The sequence below is a fragment of the Gallus gallus genome, chromosome 5 (assembly GCF_016699485.2).
Source record: "Gallus gallus isolate bGalGal1 chromosome 5, bGalGal1.mat.broiler.GRCg7b, whole genome shotgun sequence".
Lineage (NCBI taxonomy): Eukaryota > Metazoa > Chordata > Aves > Galliformes > Phasianidae > Gallus > Gallus gallus.
In genome coordinates, this window is record NC_052536.1 from 8,996,631 (window position 1) to 9,020,592 (window position 23,962).

Genomic DNA, 23,962 nt, shown 5'->3' on the forward strand with positions numbered 1-23,962 from the left:
TGGCTTGCTTCATTCGTATATTAATTTTTCCTTATAAAAGGTTAAAGAACAAGCTTTCAATTAAAAAACGGCTTTCTGGAGTCTACAGACACAGCTACTTAATGAGGGTAAGCGGCAAATGGAACTTCAGAAGCCTCTTTGTACAGAGTAACCACTTAACTGTTGATCACTGTAACAGCTTAAATAGGACATCAAGTGGAACAAGGATGAGTTTGTGCAGAAGAGGAAATAGTTCTAAAGAACGTGAAGAGAAAAATGCACGAGGAAAAAAGGAATGGTAAAAGAAATGAACAAAATAAACCCAGTTGTTTAAAAAGAAAGTTTATTTCCAAACTGACAGCAAATAAGAAAAGGAAGTATTGAATAAATATGCAACTATAACAAAACGTGTAGCTGCTGTAAAAGGACCACGTATTCATAGCTTCTACATATGTGCCATCCTGAATCTGCATGAGCTGTGTTTTTGCTGTATTTTGATGGGACTATCGATGGTTGTCTTGAAGAAAAGTTGGTTCTCCCCAAGCATGAGTGTGGTAACTCGGCTACCCTGCCCACCACAAACAACATCACCAGGTCTACCAACAGCCTAAATAAAAAGCACTACAGAGCCCTTTTCCTCAGAGAGGACATTAGCAGAGGAGATTGTCGCAGGAAGAAGAGGAAGGAAGCAGGGGAGAGCTGAGTGGTCTTCTCCTGCCCTATGCTCTTGGAGCCAAATTCAGCCCTAATTCTCTGCAGCTCATTAAATTGCACCTTTGAGCTTCTGTAGATCACGATAAATAAAAACCTGACCCTGTGCATAGATGTATAGCCTGATGTCCAGGCAGCACTTACCTAGCAATAGTGCAGTGTTCATAGGAATTCAATTTATTTTCAGAATATATTTGCAATTTTTTTTAAACTACTTGTTTTTAAATTAAAAAATGTATCAGTCCAGTGCACTCAAGATTTCTGCTACCAGAAATGCTTATCAGGGCAGCACACTCTCACCGATAACCAACAGCTTTTAACTAGGAGTTTTCAAGCTCAAGGGGTAACAGGACAACCCAAATAACAATGAATGGGAAAGAAGTGAAACAATGGCCAATTTGTCTAGCTGTCAGAGGAAACTGCCACAGAAAGGAGCACAGTGCCTACTTGTCAGGATTTCCTGCACTTACAACTTCATCTGCAGTCCCCCAAAACCACAGTGATCAAATTGGAAGAGTTCTGCCAAAAACTGGATGAAACCCATTGTAGAGCAGCCAGCATAATCTTGAAACTGGTTCATTTTATGAGAAGGAAAAACAAAGTGGAAAAGCTGAAGAAAAGGAAAGTCAGGTTGCCTCTATGAAAGTCAGAAACTCTACAGCAGCTTGTAGTTGATGCTGCCAGTCCTTTTACTCTTTTCAGCCCATACTCTTCATGTAGATAGAGCATTTCTCAATGATGTTATTTGCACTTCCTGGGTGAACACAAGAGCAAGAGAAGGAGGTGGACAACAGAAAGGGGAATTTGACAGCCTCCTGTCAAAGAAGAAATTCTGGGCCCAAAATAAAGGAATTTAAAGAAAGATCTGAAAGTACTCAGAAAGAAGTTATATTTTAAAAAGCAACCAGATTTTGCCAAGCAGTCAGGCACGATTCCTCAATATTTGTCTATAACAACGAAAGCATACACTCTGTATCAGGCCTTAATGACACCCTTTCTGCATGCATTTCTGCCTTTGGTTACAAAGAAAGCAGCAGAAGAATGTGATCTGTGAGTTGTATTGAGATCAGAAATTGTCTGACATTTGCAGAGTGCTACACTGCACTCCTGTAGTTTGAAGAGAGAATGATTGCCATGACTGAAAACATCAGGTACAACGAGAATGCCCCTTTCCTGTGCCAAAGTGAAGTTAAAATCATCAGAAGACTGAAAGCCTCAAAATGACCCACGCACACAAACAAAACAGTCACTAATTCACCAGCATCGCTAACCTCTGTCTATTCCCCTTCCAGGAAACATACAAAATCATAAACGTACTCTGCCTTTTCTCAAATTTACTGCACCTTATTTTAATAATCTCTTGTGTGTACCATTGCATGTAAGATATCTTGCAAGAGATGCAGATAAGCAGGTAAAAACTTACTAAGACACTTCTCTTTTTTTTCCATGCAATCATTTGTGCTCGAAAAGTATCAACGTTTTGTCATTCTTTTGAGTGAAATGCTTCAAGTAATTTAAACAGAACAAAATGAATCCAGACAGGATCTCTTAGTTCTTCAAAACCTGAGCTGGGTGGGATTTAAGAGGGTCACGTTTCCATTAGAGAAAAACACACAGACTCTGTGGGACAAAATGCTTCCTTGTTGATATAAGCTTGTGTGTTTATTGGGATAATCAAGTCTGCTTTGAATATAACTCTTCAGTTGAAAAAGTCTGCTATCACATTAACGGTGGGGTCAGGTGCCAGCCAATTACTATTAAAGGTGGCAGTCTAATTGCACTGTCAGATATTCCTTTGGCCAAGTGAACTTTGCTGGCCAAATAACACCAATGGAACATCAAAGGATCGCCAAAACTGCTGCAAACACCTAAGCTACATTTTCATTACACAACATGACAACAAAAATTGCTGATTTATATGACTTATGAGTATAATTTGCTATTTAAGGCACAGGAGCCAAGACTGGCTTTTGGTCTCCTGTCACAGGGGTTCAAGCTTCAAAAGGCTTTTATCCAATGGAGCAGTAAATACTTTTGGGAGATCCAGTACTCAAATACATACTGATTTGCAGAAATAGGAGTACATTATTATCAACAATGAGCCGGAGTCTGAATTTATGCACCTGCATCTGTGCAGACAAGGCACGTGTTCATTCTGGTATTTTTTGAGAAAGGTGAAATAATATCTTTCTGAAGTGTCAAACAACTGTAATTAGCTGAACAGGATACAAGTTACCCTTCATTTCTAGTTTTCCAGTCTTCTAGAAATTAAGAGCTTGCTCCTTTAGAAATCATTTTCCTGCCTGCCCTACACCTGTGCTATACATGAAAACTCCGCCGAAATCTGTACTGCACATCTTATTATTACCCTTCAAAGACAAACTAAGTGACTGGGATGGGTTCGTTATAGGGTACTTATGCATTCTGATTAAGCTGGAGCTATGGTCACCCTAAGGTATACAGCCTGAGTTTAACAGATGCCGCTGTTAAGTTGCTGAGTTCAAACAGGTCTTCCTCACATCCTTACTCTGCCATCTTTTCCTAGTGGTTAAAACTGATTAAATAGCTTCTCGGCTCTGTCTCCTGAGAAGTATGCAGCACACAAGGGATCTTTCAGTATTCTAGTACAGCACGACTGTCAGAGAAGCCAGAACATCCCGTCAAACAAATTGCTCCCCACATTTTAATGAAGGTTAGGAACTAGAGTAAGGTTTAGGAAGAGCTGCTCTCCAAGCTCCTACATTTTGTTTATCTGGACTATTAGCTTTCTCCTTCTGTTGTATGCTAGGCAGACATCACATGTCCTTTTTTTCCTCCCATACTGTGCTTGACTATCTCTGGTATCAGTCAGCTGACTGATCGCTGAGATTACTTATACTATCAGGGATTATGGCTTTTTACAACTTTGTTGTCAGGCTTCAGGATTTACTCTTCTAAAAACACAGTCTTGCAGCTTCAGCCTATTCATGTGTGCTTTGGCATTAAGCTCTTTAGGGTAAAAACTGTCCCATTGTTATGCATAGTGCCTCCGGCACAAAAGGTCATCAGGCTGGAGCACCTCTAATAACTGCCTCTCTGTTTTTACTATCTGGAGAGGCACTGAACTACTGTAAAGAAAAGCAAATCCCCCAGTGCTGACTGCCAAGTCTAGAGATGGCTTGTTTTTCTTGTTCTTTTTTCCTTTAAGGAAAGAGTTGACTTATTGCTGGAAAACAAGTCTGAAAGAAAATTGTGACTGGGAATGCTGGAAATGTGGGAGCCAATTTCTAAGAGGAAGGGCTGCTCTACTTCATATGGTCCCTCTTTTACAATTCCTTCTTCCAGTGTGCCACTCCCTTTGAAACAGAACATTCGAAAAGAGGAGTAAAATCTATGGCGAAATAGAAGAGATTTCTACTGCCTACCACCCAGTCCTTTGGGGCATATTCTTTGCTTCCTCCTCCTGAAATCCTTTTCACCAAGATCCCTACCTCACCCAATTTCAACCCGTGTAATCTCCACTACAGACCCTTCCAATGGCAGTATCTGCACACAAGACGGTTCCCTTCCACTCCTGGGAAACAGGCAGAAAATCACAGAGGACTCTCCACTCTAAAAACAAGTCTGTTATACATACAAGGCCTCACAGTGAAAATGCATATAATCATCTCTGCTTCTCTTTCAAGACTAAGCAGTCTAAGTCAGTCTGGCTTGTTTATTCAGTATTTAAGTATGTTTTCCTATAAAGAAAAGGGGTAGCTATGCTATGGGGGAAGCACGACCTTTGACTGCAGGAGTTTTGCAAGAACAACTGGTAAGATACAAGAAAAACCACTGAAATATTTTGCATTTTTTCCTTATCAAGCTAGTTTTCAATACCTAGCAGGAAACTAACTAGTATGAAGGAAGACGTAATACTCACATTTGTACAACGGTCAGAAAGCGTCCTGGGAAATGAGAGGCACTGATGTTATTTCTGTGCTAAGTCACTTCCAGCCACCGTTTCCAAAAACTATTAGCAATGAAATTTAAGAAAAAAACTTGAACGTTCATGGCAAATGATACACCTTTAATTTCTAAAAGGTCGTAAAAACTAAGAAACTGATCTAGTTGACATGTAATTAACCTCTTTGCATAGTACAGTTTATCTCCACGGGACATCAAAATTACTTAAAATTTCAGGAAATCTGGCATCTAAGTAAGTAAACAGCCTCAGTCCTACAGGAAGGTTGCAGACAACCTCAATGTTTTCAAGTTTTGCTTTGTAACAGCTCTGGATTTTGACCACCTTTAACCCATAGTACTGTGTTCTCTCACGGCATTTTGCAGTTGGCCATCTGTATGAAAAGCATAAAAAGCTGCAACTCGTATTGATACAGTCAATCACATTAAATTCAGCATGGCCCTTTTGATGTCAAATACCTCCAAGTACATAGTTCTTAACTTACATTTTTTTTAATGCAAAATGAGACCCTCACAAGACATACAAAATGACTGCTTGATCAACGTTTCATCCCCAAGATGTTTAATCCTTCCCTTGAGAAAGATAAAGGTGGGGCTTCAGTTTCAGAAGTGCTCTCGACACTCATCTACAGTAAGCACTGAGTCTTACAGGAAGCCAAGAAAGTTCAACTTGCTCAACAAGCTTAATAACAAGACAAGTAAAGACATTTTTCCGTATAAAAAGTTTTAAGTTACATCTTACAGTACCGTGTAGGATTCATCTACAGCAAATTTTTTCCTGTATAGAATGATAGGTGGAGAGGAGCACTGTACTTACATAATCCTTAATTAATCCTTTTTTTTTTTTTTTTCTAGTGACTTGTGTCCTGATTTTCAAAACCATTGGTTATCAGCACATCGTAGGTAATGAACAGTAGCTGCAGGCACTCAGAACTGTTGAAAATAGACTATTAGTACATGTATTTATGCCCCAAATGCACCATTTGAACATATTCCTCATGAAAACTCCTAGTTTACTTTGAAGTCAAAATCAGTTGACTAATTATGCTTTGTAATCATTTCTGTAGTGCTTCAGAATGCTGAAAATAACAATTAGCACTGATTACTTCACATACTTCAGTGGACCGCAGTCAAACGAGTTAGTCAAAAATTTAAATTTATGATAAATAAACTTTGGGAAAAAAATTATACAAGGCTGTAAATAAATAATTTAACTTGTCCCACTAAAAGTAAAACAGTATGTCACAGAACAATATCATCCTATCTAGATAATACAATCTCGTTATCTTTTATTGCATAATAATTTCAGAGTAACATCTTAAGTAAAATATGTAAAGAAACGAAATCATTAGATTTACTTCTTTTAATATTGAACAACCAAAGTTTCTCCTTTGTACATAATCCAATTTAAAGATAATACAATTAGCACTTCCAGCATTAACAATCTGTATTTACAGTGAATGAGACGGGGTGGGTAATCTAAAGAGTATTCAAATCTGTATGAAACAAATCAAAATACGAAGGTTTACAGTAGGCTCAAAATCCATGACTTTTCCATGTATGGAAAACAACTGAAAAGGCTCTGTCTTCTTTATAACTTGAAAGGGTTCCTGAAATTATGATTTTGTTATAGTCTTGACAACACTTCAAATCTTCAGTAATGCCTTCATTATTTGTACATGACACTAAAAATTAACTCCAATACTTCTGTTTTGTTTTTAACTTGCTTGTAGACCAGTCTGAAATCTGATGAAAGGATAACAAGGAAATTTACTATATAATCCTAATTCCATATTCCTGAATATACAACAGTTGGAAGTAGATGACGTCAGTCCATTCCCAGGGTTATGTACACAACACTTACAAAACGTTCTTTGCTCTTGCATAAAATGTGTACACAGTATCAATGAGCGGGGAACTTCAAAGGTTTTGTGGATTGCTGCTGGCATGGACCTTTGCTGTTTGAAAATAAAATACCTTTCACTCTATTGTTCTGGTAGCAGTTTTAGAAGTTAATCATCAATTCCCGGTGTTTCACCCTGTTGTATTCTGGAGGCTATCCTAATGGCTTCTTCCAGAGACTGTTGTTCTCCCAGCTGAAACAAATGCATTTAAACATCAATAAATCTAAAATTTTACACAGATTGATTTTTCTTTACCGATTTGTGAGAAGAAACCAAAGGCAAAGACACTGATGGGTAGTGAGCACAACTAAGTGTGATCGGTACTGTCACACCTCGCCTGGGTCAGCTACAATAACAGCTATCTAAGCAGCAGGAAAACCAGGAGATCCTCTGATAGCAGATTTAGTCTGTGTATTTCCCAAATTCAGATTCTTCAAAGAATTGCTGCATGGGAAATGCATTTCATTACATGTAATAATTTAGACAGATAATAATTTCACCTGACAGACAGAACAAAGCTAAAATAAGGCTTTTGAAATTCACAGTAGCCACTGAATTACATTTTAGATCTGGTAAACCAAACAAACACTTTCAGTTTCCTTAATTCTTCTGAGAAAATAAGCTCTGTGGAACAACAGCATATAATATATATGTAACGTACACCTATCGAGGAATTCTGATTACATAAAGAAACAGTCACGATGACACTGTTCAGTTTTACTGTAGTTTAGAGGGGAAATCATTATCTTGTAGAAGCAACTAAAAAGAGAGATCTCTGATTACTGCTTTTTCTACATGACTGTTCCCACTTTGTTTGCTATTAGCATTTCAGGCTTCAAATAACAATTTTAGTAATTTTATCTGTACAGGCATGCTCATAGCAATTCAACTTTGATAATCAATGTGGCATTCCTGACCACCTTAACATGGAATGCCGAAGGATGAATGAACACACACTTCCACTGAAGAACTACTGACTCCCCAACAGTGCGTACGTCATTCTCCGGTGAAAGATTCAGATGTCCTTAACTTCAGCCCTCTCCTAACCACTTTTTTTTGCTAAGTTCTACAAGTAGATTTGGAAAACCAGGTGCTTATTATTCTTCTTCCTAATACTATACACTATTTTAAATACAAAATTATATGGTTACTGACTTTTAGGGGAGCCAGCCAAGCTTATTAGACTGATTTTGTTATACTACTAGAAGCAGCTCTAGAAGCAAGATACACTCCAAAAAACATCTTTCATTTTACCTGTACTGCAATTTGTGTTCCGTTGGATGTAGCCAACAATGTAACAGGTCTAGCTTCTGTGGTCACTAAATGGTGCCCGTGTTGTTGATGTCCTATTTCTGGTGAGGTGCTATGAAACGCTGCTAAGTCTTGAGCCACAATGGCAACCTTCAGGACCAAAGAATGAGAATCAACTGGATGGTTCCAGATTACTGCTATTCACCTCATACAACTGTCATCTTCAAGGTGACATTCAAAGCTATGGCTATTCATGAACACAATTGCATCCTGCAGAGCAGATCATTTTTTAAGAAAGGTTACATCACTGTGTTTCTCAATGTCATCTGTCAGCCCTCAAAACATAAGTATCTTCAGAACAGCACAGAAGTTCAGTACCTGTGTCTGTGACCCTATGATTATCTACACATATAGGGAATGCATACACTCATACAGAGAAGTAAATACATTGATTTTCACACGGCACATTTGTAGAACAGTGGGATGTATTTTCACTTAAATATTAAAAGCTGTATCACTATATTTGTACTAAAAAAGTTAACTATTGTATATTAATAGCAAAACTGCAAACATATACTTAGAAATGTTTCCTCTCTGTGAAACAGATTACAATCCCACAATATTAAGCAATAAATTCACACTGGATTCTACATTTAGCTTTACCACTTGTTTACTGTGTGACTCTGGGGGAAATGCTTAGCATTTCTGTGTCTTGTTTTATGTATACCTACACGAATTATCAAATTGGTACCTCATTTTTCTTTTCTTGGGGCCCAATTATTGTTTCTAAAATATCCTGTTGCTGCATACTAATGGAACAGAACACACTGTAGTCTTCAGATGGGAATGATACAGCCTGGTGTAGAATACTGCGATGACTTTTGTGCCTGCGCTATACCATCTCAAAAGGAACATTACCTCTGTACACAGGATAATTTTTTACCTGCTGTCCTTCGGTGCCTTCTGCAGTAACCATTGCTACAGAATGTGTTCCTGCAGAAGAGATGACGGCGTCGTGGGCAGGGACTGTGATAGTGGTGCCATCTTGTGTTACCATAGTGATTGTATTTCCAATGGCCTGCATATCTGCCTGAGATATGTTGACCTGAAACATAACATCATTCCTGAAGTAAATAAGTTTATTGCTGCTCAAGTCATACCTGAGTCCTGGCTTTCAGCAACATAATGCTACCTTCAGGTAAATGTTTTTAACTGAGATTTGAAAAAAAAAAAATCAGAGTTTGCATTTGCACTGTAGCAGCATTCATCAAACACCTTCCCACCAGTTGATTCAGCAGCAGAAGGTGTGAGTTCACCTTCCTCATGTGAAACAAACCGCCTGACAATCCAGAATGAAAAGGCAACTTATTCATAGTAGCACTGAAAAAATACTCTAAGTCCCATTTACAGTAACATACTGTCCACAAGTTCTAGCAGCTATTATTCCACTTCCTGAGGTACTCCTGCATTTCCTGAGCATCACTGTCACTCTCTGGCCAATTCCCAGTCTTGGATGAAGAGCCCTCATTACAAACATCTTACTGATGGAGATCTAACATCCTATGATCTTTCAGACACATCCATCTCTTTACAGAAATACAATTATGGCTCAGCACTGAGAAAGAGGTTGTGTGCTTTCCATCAGAGTCTAGAACTCCATGTCAGTCAGATCATACCCCAAAGAACTGCATGTGAGGTTATCTACGCATGGGTCTTACACAAGAGGACAGTGAGACTCAAGGCAGTTGCATCGCATGCTTTTATCTTAATGGAGACACTAAAGAGGTTTGGTAAGGACTTAGAATTAAAACCACCAATTAAAAAATATCATTTAAAAATTGATATGAATAACTGATGCCTCCAATATAAATGTATTAGGGCATGAGTCAGTGATTAGATAAGATGCATGATTTAGAAGGCAATAAAACATTCCAGAACTGAAGTCAAGCCGAAGGATTAATAGATGTGAGAAGAACTCCACGTTAAGGCTTTCAAAGGCCTTCATTTCCAGGGGTAAAAATGTTGGTTTCTTAGTACTGCTGCAGTGTGCAGGGCTGGCAGTGTGACAGCCCCCTTTAATATTTCATCTCCAATTCTAATTTAGAAGATATTTTTCATATCCTACTGGCATGGCAGCTACCTTCTCAGTTGAAATACAATTTTTCCCCCGTATGCATTCAATGTATTACCAGAGTTACACTAAAGAACTGTGCTGAAATCCACTCTCAGTAGGTTTCTTATCCATTCCTCAAAAAAAAAAAGCTATCCAAAGGAACTCTCAAGTGGAGGTAGTATCATTCTATTTCCTCATCTTCTCATGTTTATGTTAGAAATTGTAAGAATTGAATACTACCAGTTTGTAAAACATGCACTGGGTCTAAGTAGATTATTTTTCTAAAAAGTGTCTGCCAACAAGGCAACGGTGATATCAGTGATATTATTCTGCTAATATCAGGTACTAACAGAATAATCAGGAAACTCTGGGAAACCTCAGCAACTACGTTGCATATGTAACAGTTGTTATACAGCCTGTGCCTACAGTGTAAGCACAATGGACTTCCAGTGATAGAGATAACAGATAGACCGAAAAGTCTAAGACTGTATTAATAGAGTTTCAGATAAGAGAATATATGGTTGACTTTAGGTGTCCCAGAGGAGATCCAATCCTAAGCATATGGCATAATCTTCAAAGAAGATTCTTTTCCATGAGAAATCTAAGCACGTGTTTATCAAAGACACACAAGCCTAAACTCTCGACATATTTTTGTCACCTCTTCAGCAAAACATTTACTTACATGTTGGGTTCCATCCTGGGAAATTAGCGCTACTTGTTGACCTAATCCTGACTGAGTAACTGTAGCAACCTGTGCAGAAATTACATCCTCTCCTTCTACACCTGTCACGTAGGCTATTTGTGAGCCTTTCAGAACATCTTCCCCTTGACCTATTTGATACAAAAAGAAGGCAAGAGAGTAGTTTAGTTTGGATACCCTAAATAGAGGCAGAAAAGATAACCGACAAGGAATAAATGCCAGCCCGGTCTGATGGTTTTTAAACACTTCAGTGGAAGAGGGATAGCTGAAATACGAGAAAAAGAAAAGACATACAAATACTACTCATAACAAAAATATATTACCAGTTTACACTCAAACATTAAAAAGGCAACAAACCATTTCTAATTCAGTCTTTAAATGTTAACTTCTCCATACAGGAGCCTTCATGAGAACACAAACGGCAGTTTTTAAAAGAGTTATTCATTAACAAACAGCCAGAGGAATACAGTGATGCCTTTGAGTGAAGATTTCAGTTAATTATCTTAATAAATGTTTAACTTCAGTAAAAGAATCCTATAATTCCCCCCAAAGATGGCATGAGACTATAGCAAATTTGCTTGAGGCGTTCAGTGCCATTCCCCAAATACATGCAGTAAAACAGAACCCTTTGCATCTGCATTTTCTATCTTCAGACAAATCACAGTTTGCAAAGTGATAACTGTTCTCTCACAGTATTTCTTTTAGCCTCATTTTTATAGTCACAAGATACTACTGATAACATGAAAAACGTTCTTAGCTTATTTTCGTCTTTGCCTCTAGGACCTACATTCACACATACTGCTATTAACTGTCACAAAACCACCACAGTATCACAGTGCTGCACAGACAGATTTTTCCTTTTCACAAAGCAGCGCCTTTATTCCTGACAAAGGACCTCCAGCAACTATGGTGCCTCAGAAAAATCCAGTAGGTTGCAGACAAACACTTTAGACTCTTGCAGGTCCCTTCGCACATTCACGTTTATAGCAGAATTTTTATAGCAGGTTTGCTGGGACTGCAGCTCAGATTGCTCAAATCTCTCTTATCTCCAGCCTGCTATAAACTCAGTTTATGATCTGGTCAATTACTCTCTCGGTTTCTGTTTACAAGTTGACCAGCACACTAAAAAGTCCTACAAAGAAGTTAAATAACTTTTATTAAGTACTCCAGATTTTTATCTACACTTTAATTTCCTTGGTTATAAACAGCATAATATTATCCAGCCCATTTGTTATGACAAGAGATTCAAAGACTCTAACCTGGAGGTGGCTCAAAAAAAGCCTCTTGTTCCTCTTCAATGGGCTCTGTGTCATTATGTGCTGTCCGCTTGTGCATAGCAAGTGTGGAAATCTGCTTGTATGTCTTTCCACAGTGATTACAATTATATGGTTTGGAATGAGTATGTACAACATGATGTTTGTATAAACTGGAATACTCTGTAAAACGTTTATCACAACCAGGAACTGTACAGACATAGGGCTTCTCCCCTGTATGGAAAAGAGAAGGAGAGAATGTTATCCAGAATGCACAGACAAAAGTGTCAACAAATGTGTAGGGTATTTAGTGACACACTTCCACTACCAACTCAATTTCAATTTCAAAGGCAACAGTGAAGCTGTAGCTCACTAAGGTTATCAATGCAGCCTCTCACTGGTCTTCCTTTTTTTTTTTTTTTTTAACCTGCCAGTGAAAGTTGGGCCCTTTTTTCTCCTGTCATTCCATATAAAATGTCCTCCTGATGAGCACAGGATGATACAGTCTAAAAGCTGCAATTTACAGAACCTTTAGAAACCGATACTGAGGATGAAGGCAAGTGCAAACTGCATCACCGAGTGACACAGCACTTGGAGCTTCTGGAAAGGTGTCAGCCTAAACATCAGTTTTGCACAGCACTGACAATTTTGTTCCTTTATTACTGGAAGCTCTGTACTTTTCCTCAGTGACCAGCTGTATTGCTGCTCTGGTGCAATCTTTCTTTCGCTTGAGTCTTTAAGCTCTGATTAATCTATAGGAAGCATATATTTAAATAATTATGGTTTAATATTAAGAACAGTTCCCATTTAAAAAAAAAATCAATGAAACAGATGTCTAATTACATTATAAACTATAAAGCTAATCTGATACAAAAGTTCTCCACGAAACTTATCCACGTTATAGAATGAGAAGATGATATAATATAAGCCTAAGATGATATAAGCCTAAGATGATATAAGCCTAAGATGATATAAGCCTAAGATGATATGGCTCTCACTAGCTTTTACATTTCAGAATCTTGAAAATACAATTGAAGCGAAAGGGTGACTCACAAAGGTGAGCCAAACTATCCCCATATGAGGGAAGGTGAGGCCCAAACAAAGGCACCAGCTCAAGTCACATAAACGTGACTATACTCAACTACAATGCACCAAAACAGTGTTCAAAAAAGGAGACTTTCCCAAGCAGGATCCATTTCAAAACAGAAAACCCCATCCACATACCTGTGTGTATTCTCACATGATTCTTATAGTTAGTTGCACTGGCAAAAGCTCTCCCACATCCTGGCTCTGTGCAGTAATAAGGTCTTTCACCTGTATGTGTCCTGATGTGAACCTTTCTGATGTTAGATGTTGTGAACGACCTGCCACATCCTTCAAAAGGACACTTAAAGGGCCTTTCGCCTGAAAAAAAACAAAGTACACACAGAAAAGTTAAGAAGAAGTAAAAAAAAAAACTACCTCATGATTTAGTACATAACCAAGATACAGATAAATTGGTACAATTCACCACAGAAAGCACTTTACCTTTGGCTGAGACAAATTTCTAAAGAGACATAGCCTTGAAATTCAAGTTTAAAAAGCCAAAGTCAAAGCAATCACTAACACAGATTTTTTTGTTACTAAGTCCATTCCTATATTAAATTTACACACAGTAACTCACATCACTCCCTCAAAACCTTCACCATGAAGACCAGATAAAGCCAGCCCCTGTCTAATCAACCCCATCCTTCAGACCTAGCAGAGCACACAGCTCCCGGGGGGAGAGCAAAGGGCAGAAGCGCTGTCCTGTTGGAACTTCACACTCGGTAGAGCTAAGTACATTCCCCCCACCGTGCTGTTCAACAGAGAGAGGAGTCCAAGAGCAAGAGAGGGCAGATTACCACTACAGATACAACTCTGAAGTACTTGGAAACAGAAATGAAAAACGAAGTCCTGACACAGACATAAATACCATGAAACTCCAAAGCAGTTAGCTTCTTGGCAGAGGAAACTATAACTCACTCCTTAAGGCCGCTGTTTCGGGAATGTTTTCCACTTTTGTGCCAAGGCAGAGGTATCTGAGTGCACACGCCTCAATGTTGTGTTACCATAGCTTCCCTGATCCCCGGCGCGAGGCAGAACCTCCAATTACAGCCTCAAGGAGGGCTGCAGTCAGAAACCACAACACCGATTGTTCTTCAGCGATTGCAGGAATGTCACCCGACTGGTTTGCCTTTGTGTTTCTAATGGAGTTGCCAGAAAAGTGACCTGTTTCCAGGTGACCAGGATTTTCTCGCACCAGCAACGCGAGGGCTTGCTTGCCTCCATCGGTGCACTGTTGAAACTCGCACAGGGTACGTATGAGCACACACGTTAAGGTAACACGTTAGGTAAGTCCTATTGTTTCCACAAAGGACTTAAGTTTGAATTTTCACACGTTTGAAATCTTCATTACGTTTGATACGATACGTTCTATAATTTTGCTGCTGCGAGAAGGGCAGCAACCTGAGAACTATCAGCCTTCATGAACCCGGCGTTCAATGTCTCTTAAAGCACCAAACCACTTCTAAAAGGTGAGCTGCTTTACCGAGGAAGGGCCCCTTGCTCTGATACAGCTGCAAACCAAACCTCAGAGGTGCTCAGTGGCAGTGACACACTGCTGAATGCCTGCAATGGCATCATGGACGCTTCAACACTTCTCTAAGCAATGTGAATCAGAGAAATCCACCTAAGTGAATTAACGTGGGGAAACAAAAACGGCAGTAATCCTACCTGTGTGGGTCCGGATGTGTTTCTGTAGGTCTCCTGAAGTCTTGAATGACTTGGTGCAGTTTTCTTCTGTGCACCGATACGGCTTTTCACCAGTGTGCGTTCGGATATGACTTTTTAATCCATACCCTGAAGGTCAGAAAGGATGTTATAGCAATCTAAGTACAACATTAAGATGGTCAGAAGCCATTACTCTTTATAAGCACTTCATTCTACCACAGAGAGCAACAAAACTCCCAATACAGTTAATGAATTCCTCCTTCCCTCATTTATAAGGAAAGCACACTTCCCACTCCCTTCAAAGGGATAACTTGCAATTATTCTAACACAGGTAAATATTTATTTTATCTTCTGAGAAAATGGCATGCTCTCCATCCTGTCTACTTTTTCATCTTACCAATGTTGTCATCAAAATGGTATTTAGTCATTAGAATACTATTAGAAACTTGATTTTTCCTTCCATTCACTAGAGATGTGTGTATTTCTAAGATTGATTTAATTTCTAATTAAAGGAACAGCCTGTAAGAAGATGGCACCTACTTAATTTCAGAGTGTTTTCTAAGTATATCCCTACACTCCTACGACTTCTATTTTTGACTGCTTATGAACACAATGGATGGCTACCAAGAGGAGCATCAATTCACTCTTACATCTGAAATAAACATTAGGTCATGATCCAACACAGCAGAGTTCTTAATATTTAAGCTGAAAACATTCAGTGCCTAACACGAGCCATATCAAAGGCTGAAGTAAGGTGGTACAAATGGCTCTGGCCAAAAATATAGCATTAGACAAAAAGCTGTTTAGAGCTGCACATCAGTCTGTTGCAATGGAAAATAACGTTTCGCTATGTTGTTTTGAAATCTCTTTATAAACACACTAAATAATTAAACTTATGTGCAATCCTGTAAGTGGGATTGTTTGTCTTTTGACCTTTCTCATCGGCATTTCTTGTGCTTCTTCTTCTTTAAACACTGTTCAATCTATTAGATCAGATGGAGTTCCACAAACATCTCAGTTTTTATAGAAAACCAGAGTCTAACTTTTCTAAGTATCAAGCTGATCTACATTCAAAGTAGAAGAATTTGAAACAAGTTTTGCTTTTTTGTACCATCTTCAAAGGTCTATCCTTTATAATTGCATCTCACACCATCAAATCAAATCTCAGGTAGTTTATCATTTACGAATGGAGTCATCTGTACAAAACACAGTGTTCACTGTATGGGAAACATCACCCTGATACAGTGTGATAAAAACCACTTCAAGCAGCTCCCACCAAAGCTCTTTTCAACTTTGGATCAGAACATTATCCAGTTACCTCCAGCCAGCAAGTTCAGCTTTCTTTTGTCACCTTGTGTAATTTACACTATTAGTTTCATATTAAGGCGGCCTATTTTATTCAAGATAAAATCTGACAGGTGAAGACCAAATGAACGTGCCAAGTGTTTCACCTCATTACCCCTTCAGTAACTAATAGTAAAATGCTCTGTCCTTTCTATAAGCTGCACTAGCTAAAACAACACCTTTTTTCTGCAGTTCTCATAAATGGATTCCCAACCAGGTTCTATACTTAGCAGTTAAGACAAACAAACAATGGCACTATAAACTTAATTTACACAGACAAACGCTAAAAAGCAGGAAGAGTTAGTCTGCAAAGGATCACCTGTTGCAAAAGCTTTACCACATCCAGGATGTTCGCACTGATATGGTCTGTCTCCTGTGTGTGACCTTTCGTGTACCTGCCAAGATATCCAATACACTCATTTTACAAAGTGTTGCATCTGATTACTTCAGCACAGAAAAACCTTATTCTCAAAGACAATCCGTTTTATTTCTCCTCCTAAGATTCACATTTAAATGCCTTCTTCTTAAGTCAGCGATAAAAATTAACACAGGGTAGCACTGTTCTCCTTAAAACTACAGGTCTTCTAAGGTCTCGCCTAATCCTTTCAAGTCAGTTTTACACAAACCACTGCTGTAAATATATGTGGAATTGCCAATGTGCAACTACATTAAAGACAGCACGCATGCATGCCTCAGAGCCTTCTCTCTGATTTTTGACTACACTGAGCACTTCTACAGGTCCTCTTACATTGCACGAAACCTCACTGCCTCCACAGTGTTTTGTCAGATAGGGTTCCACTAAAAGGAGCTTACCTCACCCCCAGGTGATTACCTCCATCTAAACTGGAATACAGCTCTACATTCCTACTGTTCCAGTAATTTATTTACTAGATTAAAAAAAAAAAAAAAAAAAACCCTAAAAGAAAAAAAAAACAGAGCCAAGAGGGAACCAAGAAGTTGCTACCTGTAAAGAAAAGATGTTCCATCTCTTCACTTTGCACGTTCAACTGTTCTGAAGATTTAGACTTATGATGATAAAATCTTTCAGAAATTGGGATTCTTGTATAATCATGCATACACAGAGGTTAGTGAACACTGGATTTCAGAATTTCTGTGATACTACTGATAGGAACTATCTCAACAAGAGATTTCTTACATGCTGGCAATATATGGGCTAACCACGACGCCACGCTTGCATCTACGCCAATCTGACAACTACATCAGCATCATCTGGAGTCAACATTTATTCTTTTGCAAGTTTTAGTGCATGTTTTATGTAACATTAACAGACTAAGAGTGTATTTGGTTAGTCAGTAACTGCAGTCTATTAGATGTTCTGTTTTCAAAAGTACTCCATGTCAGAACACTAAGCAAAACCAGCTGAACATATGGGACAACTGATTATTTTAAGACCAACCAAATAAACATTTGACAAAACGGCACCGTTGCCTGCAAAGTAACAATGCTCATTTTACATCTCATCACCTTAAGATGGTGAGCTGTTGTGTACAGTTTTCCACAGCCATCATAATCACAGCGAAATGCTTTCTCTCCACTCTGCTGAGATTTTGCAGCCACTCTCGTTCCATGTCCCTGCAAGACAATCTGAAGTTGAAAAAAAATAAAAAAGATTAAAAGAAATACAATGGATCGAGAAAGTCACACACTATTTTGCAGTCAAAGCTGATTCTAACAGGTTTCCTTTCATCTCTCTTTGCTACGCTATGTATTTTGCAGCACTCAGTAAATGAAATAAAAAGCATGAGTTTTCAAAGAGAGAAACAGTAAAATATGTTTACTTGGAGCTAGAACATTTAAATGAATGCATTAATTAGTCAAATAACAAAGACTAAATAATCTGAAAAATAAGTGAAGCAGTAAGATGAGTGCAGGAAAGAAGAGGCTCAGATTACACATCTGAGGCACTGGCTCTGCTCCTAAGGGAGGTTAGCTATAAATCAGACCACCTTCAAAGATAAGTTCACACAAAGGCCAACCAATAATTAAATGCACTTATAATGAGCACTTTCTAAAAATGAAGGAAAGCATTTTTGTACTTTGTCAGTGATGCATGTATTTCGATCAAACTAACGGGTGCAACTGCGGCTAGGTTCTACTCTGCTTTCTTGCATGACACAACAGGAAATATACAGAATAGCTTTGTGATACAGCTTAGATCCCTATCAGAGGGTTTTTTGTATACTAATAGTCAAGGAACATTCTTACAGACTGAAAAAAGAGGCAGAAGACCAAATGTAAACATGTTGATAGAACTGTATACAAAGTAACTGAGACTTTTCTATCTTTCTTTCAAACTACTTTCCTTTTCTCCATAATCCAATTCCATTCTACAACATCAAAGAACATGTCCCAGCATCAGTGGGATGGGGCAGCCTAACGCAACCTCTTCTTGAGAATCAGCAGAATCAGCTGCAGCAAGTTGCTCATGGCAGTATCCAGCTGAGCTTTTGAGTATTTCTAAAGATGGAGACGCCACAACCTGTGCAACCTACACCAGCATCCAGCCATCCTCAGAGGCAAGAGGGTTTTTTTTCCCCCTCAAGTTTAAATGGAACTTCCTGTATTTCAGTGTATGCAGATTTCCTCTTATCCTGCAACTGTGCACTACTACGAGCCAGGCTCTGTCATCTTTATACACCCATGTCAGGTATTTATACTTATTGGTAAAATTCCCCCTGGTCTCTGCTGGAAGCTGAGTAGTTGCAGCTCTCTCAGCCTCTCATCTGTCAGGCACTCCAAGCCTTTAATCATCTTCATGGTCCTTCACTGGCCTTACTCCAGTTTGTCCACGCCTTCCTGAGAGCTCAGAACTGGACCAAGCATTCCCAGCATGTATCACCAGCACTGCATATGAGGGAAAGATCACCTTCCTTGATCTGCTGATGTGTGGCCTTATTTTACTGAAGACACATTGCTGGTTCACAGTCAGCTTTGTCCACCAGGATCCCCAGGTCCTTTTTCACAAATCTGATTTCCAGCCAGTTGCTCTCCAGTTTCTACCAGTGCATTGGGTTATACTCCCCAGGCTCATGACTTTCCACTTCTTTTGATTAAACTTCCTGAGATTCCTGTTGGCTCATTTCATCTGGGTAATAAGCAATATCAGCTGTTCTCACAACTACAGAGATTGTTATTTTGTCATAAAAGGTGATCAGTTTGGTCAGCATTATTTCTCCTTCCTACATCCACACTGACTACTCCCAGCCGCTAACATGTCTGAAAATGGCTTGCAAGATCATTTGTTCACCTAATTGCTAAGGACTCGGGTGAGGCTGACAGATCTCTGGATCCTCCTTCTTACGCTTCTTGAAACAGGAATGACATTTGCTTTCTTCCAGTCCTAAAAAACTTCCCCTGAACACCATGGCCCTTCAAAGAAAATCAAGAGTGGCTTTGCGATGACATTACCAAGCTCTATCGGCACTTATGGGCACATCCCATTAGGTCCAGCAGATGTGTGCATATGCCCAATTTATTCAGATGTTCCCTAATTCAATCTTTCTTCCAGAGGGCTGGTGTCCTCCAATTAAATAGACAAAAACTCAGAAACTCTTTGTTTTCAAGGTAGTCACAAACGCATCCTAAGTTAGCTCAGGCAGGTAACACAGGAGAACAACAAAGGTAACTAAGATCTCAGGTAAGATTTTTGTATCACATACACACACAGCAGTCATACGATTCTGCTTTTCTTATGAACAGATGGGTATGACAGATGTGGAAAAAAAAAAAAGCAGGATATCTTTTAGGTCACACAAAGGCTTTTGTTCTCACCTGTACAAATCACAAAGGGGTTATGTGCTTTATTTTTTTCTTTGGTGAAAACCTTAACCATACACAAACGGTCTGAATGACAACTCAGCAGCATAACATCTGTTCTGTTCTTGAGTTACTCTGGTCTTCTTATGAAGAATGTATAAATACACACTTATTTAATGAAATAGTTTCAAATTTAGATGAAGTATCTTAAGCAATACTTTATTTCTAAATGAGTTACATGTAGGTACTTAATCACACCAAGAAATAATCACTGAAAATATTTTCAGAACGAACCAATAGCTCTGGGACCCCTCACTTCCTTGGTCAGCCAAATGAAGTCACCTTACTGGGGGGGTGTCAGAATTTGAGGCTGAGACTTAATACCTGTTAAAACATCAGATCTTTTTCGGTTATTTGTTTGGAACACGTAATGCTCCATTAGATCAGCACACTTCCATACAGCCATATGTGTTGCCATATGAAGTGCAAGATAAAACAACCTTCAGATTCACTTTGTTTTGGGGTTGAGGCTGAAACCAACATGTAACTGGATATCCGTAACAGCTTGTTTTGCATAATAGGTTTTTACTTCTAGTTAAAGCCAAACAAAATCTCATTCTATTCTTCCTTGAATTTTGCATTTTGATAGAGTTGTATCCCTGTTCCATCCTACAACAGTACAAAACTCCATAAGTACTTGATTTATATTTATGGAATATATTTTAATTCCTTTGATAACTTCTAAATTAGCCCTTCTCTCCCTTCACAATCATGCCATTCAGACAACCGTGGATTGTCACTGGTTTTAAATGTTTTGGGACCTAACCTTAACAAAAAATCCAGAAGAAGGCATTTTGAGGTCATTGCCAGACCTGAGCCTATAATTCCCTCTTTCACAGGTATTGTAACATATTTTACCTCAGAAGATATTTTTCCATCCTCATCTACTTCATCACCTCTGAAATTAAACAAAAAGGAAGAACACTGATCCTCTGATGACCAAATCTTTCTCGGTGCAATGACTTGGCCATTTCTGAACCTGTCATGTGAACATGTCAGGGCATAGGGTTTTATTATTAGTTTTTGTTGTTGTTCCTAATTAGGATTTTACAGATTCCTGGTTAAACTAAAAAAGGCTTGAGACTTCATAATTTTTATCTGTATTTTCCATTGCTCTTAGAACTTTTAAGTTAATACCTTCACCTTAATAAATTTTTCATACTTCTACGGAACAACAACGTGATAGCAGAAAAAGAACTGGAAATATGTCTGCTTCTTTAGGGTTCACTCGAAGCAGTGTCATCTACAGACTAGTAGATTAGGCACAGTCAGACTATGCAGAGGGAAGACTGCAGAAACATGCATGTAGTTATTTTGTATTGTGCTACATACCTGCATTTTTTTTTCTTGTTCATTTTCGCCTATCATTCCCGTGCTACTAACACTGTCATTTCCATCAATAGATACCTGAAAAATGAGGTTGATATGGGAAAACGTAAGTTATTTTTATTCACCCGAAAGACAGATTTAGAGACAGTTCCTGGGGGCTTATTCTTTCATAGCTCTCTAGCTCCCTCTTGAAACCTGGTTGTCCTACAATACATTAGTATACATGAAAATCACCCCTTGCAGCACCTGCATTATACAGTAGGTAAGGTAAGCATCTCAAGACTGTCTTAAAATGACATCAAAAAGACCGCAAGAACTGAGGTATTTCCAATAATACAAAAGCATCTCTCTCACTGTGTTAAGCAAAGCTCACTTGTTTCAAACAGCACAGCTCCTTTAGAATCAAAGTGCCCAGACAATGTCTCACTTCTTAACTCAAAATAGTAAAATTATAACACGTAAGACAGAACTTGTGTATCTTAAGGTTTTTGCTCTTAAGGTTTAGTTTTAAGTACAATTTATAGGAAGGGAAATGTGCTTCTGCTTTCCAAGGAACCTAGAATAATATTTGAAATGATTACTTAATATGCTCTCAAATGCATTAACTCATAGAACAGCAGTCACCACAGTAAAAAACACTAACTTAAAGTATACTTTACAAAGTTTCCCACTGTAGTAATTGCCTCTGTTTTGAGCACTCGCATTCACAATACCCTCTTACACTCGAGGCTGAGATTGGTGCCCCTAAATCTAGTCACAATTCCTATCTGCTATTCCACTACATATCCTCTGACTTTATGCAGACTGAGAGCAATAATCTATTTGTTCATGGTTGCTTTGAGAGGAAGGCGGCATTGACTAAGCTGAAATTAAGAGGATTCCAATTAGTCTTTACACGCACTCTGCAAGACATGTTGGAAATGGTACTACGCCTAAAAGAGAAGTAAGAGATGATGAAAAATGAATATAAAAATGAATATGCTCCACCAATTCCAGTGAGCTTCTCCGTGGTCTTCTTTTAGTGATACATTTCCAGAAATATTCTCCCAACCTCCAAGCAATTTGTGGCTTAGGAACTTCCTGAACTAGAAATCACATGTTACTACCTAACAGCCCCAGATACATTCTTCTTCCATGAATTTGTCTAATTACCCTTTGAATTATGGGACATAATTAGTATGAGCAACATTCTACAAGTAGTGCCACGGCTTAAATTTGTGCTGTTTGAAAAAGCATCCTTCCCTTGTTGTCAGTGAAGCCGTGACCTGAGAGTTTTATCTGATGCCTCCCAGTTCTGATACTGGTAAAGACAATGACAACTCGCTACTCTGTGCCACTTAAAATCATATAAAATTCTCTCATATCCTTACCTCATATATTTCATTTGTTTGGTCATCATTGCTGCCCCTTTCTGTACCTCTTTCAATGTCCTAAACCATCTGCTATTAAAAGTATACATTGCCTTATTATGAAGTCTACATGGACATGGAGTAGAATCATAAAACCGCATTTCTCCTTTTAAGAGAAAAACAGGGGTGTAACAATTCAGCTATCACTTGCTTTTGTACATCATGCAGATTCAGTACTTGGAAATTCACTTTTATTGATTCTCCTAGGAGAAAAAAGCAAATATATTTGCTTTTCTTCTATTGCTTCTTCTCCACAAAACAGAAACGTGCTCTTATAACAAAACAGTATTAAAATAGCTCCTTATTAAAAAGGACAAAGTTCAGATCGATTTAAACCTAAATGAAATAACAGGCAGGCAATGCATAAAAGCTTGTTGCTACAGCACAGCTAACTTTGAATTACCTTTTTACTTTATGAAACATTAAGGCACAGCTAAATGTAACAAAATCTGACGGGCTTTCTTATGTTTTCTTCAATTATAGCACACAAACATCATGGAAAGAATGGTGTATTTGCCATTTAATCAGCCTAACTGGCCTTCTCCCAGAATTTGACAATTCCCAGTAACGCTCGAGAACAAATTATAAAGTTAATTCAACTCCTTTGCAAACCAATACAAGCACTGATGGTAGTCATCCAGGAAGCAGGTCACTCGGAAACTATTAAGTCATGAAAGTTGCACTGTTCACTGTATATTCAGACCACACTTCACAGAAGTCCACTGAGGTGGAGAACGTGAATTTATAGCCTCACATTACGTTTTCATTATTAAAAGCATGGATCAGAGAAGCTTTCTCCAAATTCATTAGCTGTCTAATTGTGTTTTTTACACTTTATTATCATGTAATATCCTTATTGAAGATAACAGGCCCTACTCTTCTCCATGCAAGAAAAAAAAATCAGCAATGGTCACTGGTTAAGAATAATTTAACTTTGTCCTTCCTACCAAACTATGTCCCCTAAAGAGGTTCCTCTCTAACACTGTGATGCACATCAGCTTGACTCCACATCATTTTGATGTTCAATTTCTTGTTCTCTTTATGCAACAGCACACTCCAGAGCTACCCATAGCAGTGAGGCACTGTTGTGGCAATTTGGTGTTCTCTCTTAAAAGAGTCTGAAGTCTCTCTTATCGTTTTATTTCTTAGATCACAGTGGGCTTTTGCTGTCACGTATCATGTGATATGACGTTAAAACATTACAGATAGATGCACTGTCTTTCAGCATACCTTAGCTGCATATTGCTCCAAAGCAGTGATGGTATCTGGGTCAATGGCAGCATCTCCTGTATGTAGACCAGCCACTGTGCCATCAGCTTGAATGGCTAAAATGGTATCTGACTGTGGCATTTGCACTGCGTGGTGAATGTAGGCAGTAGTTCCATCCTCCAGCTGGACTGCTTGTAATGCACTCTGATCGTAACTGTCTGAGAAATAAC

At 38.6% G+C, this 23,962-nt stretch overlaps 1 protein-coding gene across 12 annotated transcripts in view; it reads right to left on the reverse strand.

Annotated features, from left to right (window-relative positions):
* Window positions 1–305: 305 nt before the first annotated feature.
* ZNF143 (zinc finger protein 143) overlaps window positions 306–23,962 on the reverse strand; it is a 37,055-nt gene continuing 13,398 nt past the window's right edge. For 10 of the 12 annotated variants that reach the window (XM_040701211.2, XM_015286461.4, XM_015286465.4 and 7 more), the window contains 11 exons: window positions 23,754–23,950; window positions 21,118–21,192; window positions 17,434–17,553; window positions 16,268–16,343; window positions 14,608–14,733; window positions 13,078–13,257; window positions 11,860–12,087; window positions 10,583–10,731; window positions 8,731–8,892; window positions 7,791–7,937; window positions 306–6,728 (listed from right to left, as the gene is read on the reverse strand). In XM_040701211.2, coding sequence (XP_040557145.1) covers window positions 6,645–6,728; window positions 7,791–7,937; window positions 8,731–8,892; window positions 10,583–10,731; window positions 11,860–12,087; window positions 13,078–13,257; window positions 14,608–14,733; window positions 16,268–16,343; window positions 17,434–17,553; window positions 21,118–21,192; window positions 23,754–23,950 — 1,544 coding nt within the window. In that variant the 3' untranslated portion in view covers window positions 306–6,644. The remainder of the gene's footprint in view (window positions 6,729–7,790; window positions 7,938–8,730; window positions 8,893–10,582; window positions 10,732–11,859; window positions 12,088–13,077; window positions 13,258–14,607; window positions 14,734–16,267; window positions 16,344–17,433; window positions 17,554–21,117; window positions 21,193–23,753; window positions 23,951–23,962) is intronic. The other 2 variants (XM_015286466.4, XM_040701209.1) reach the window with 1 other exon arrangement.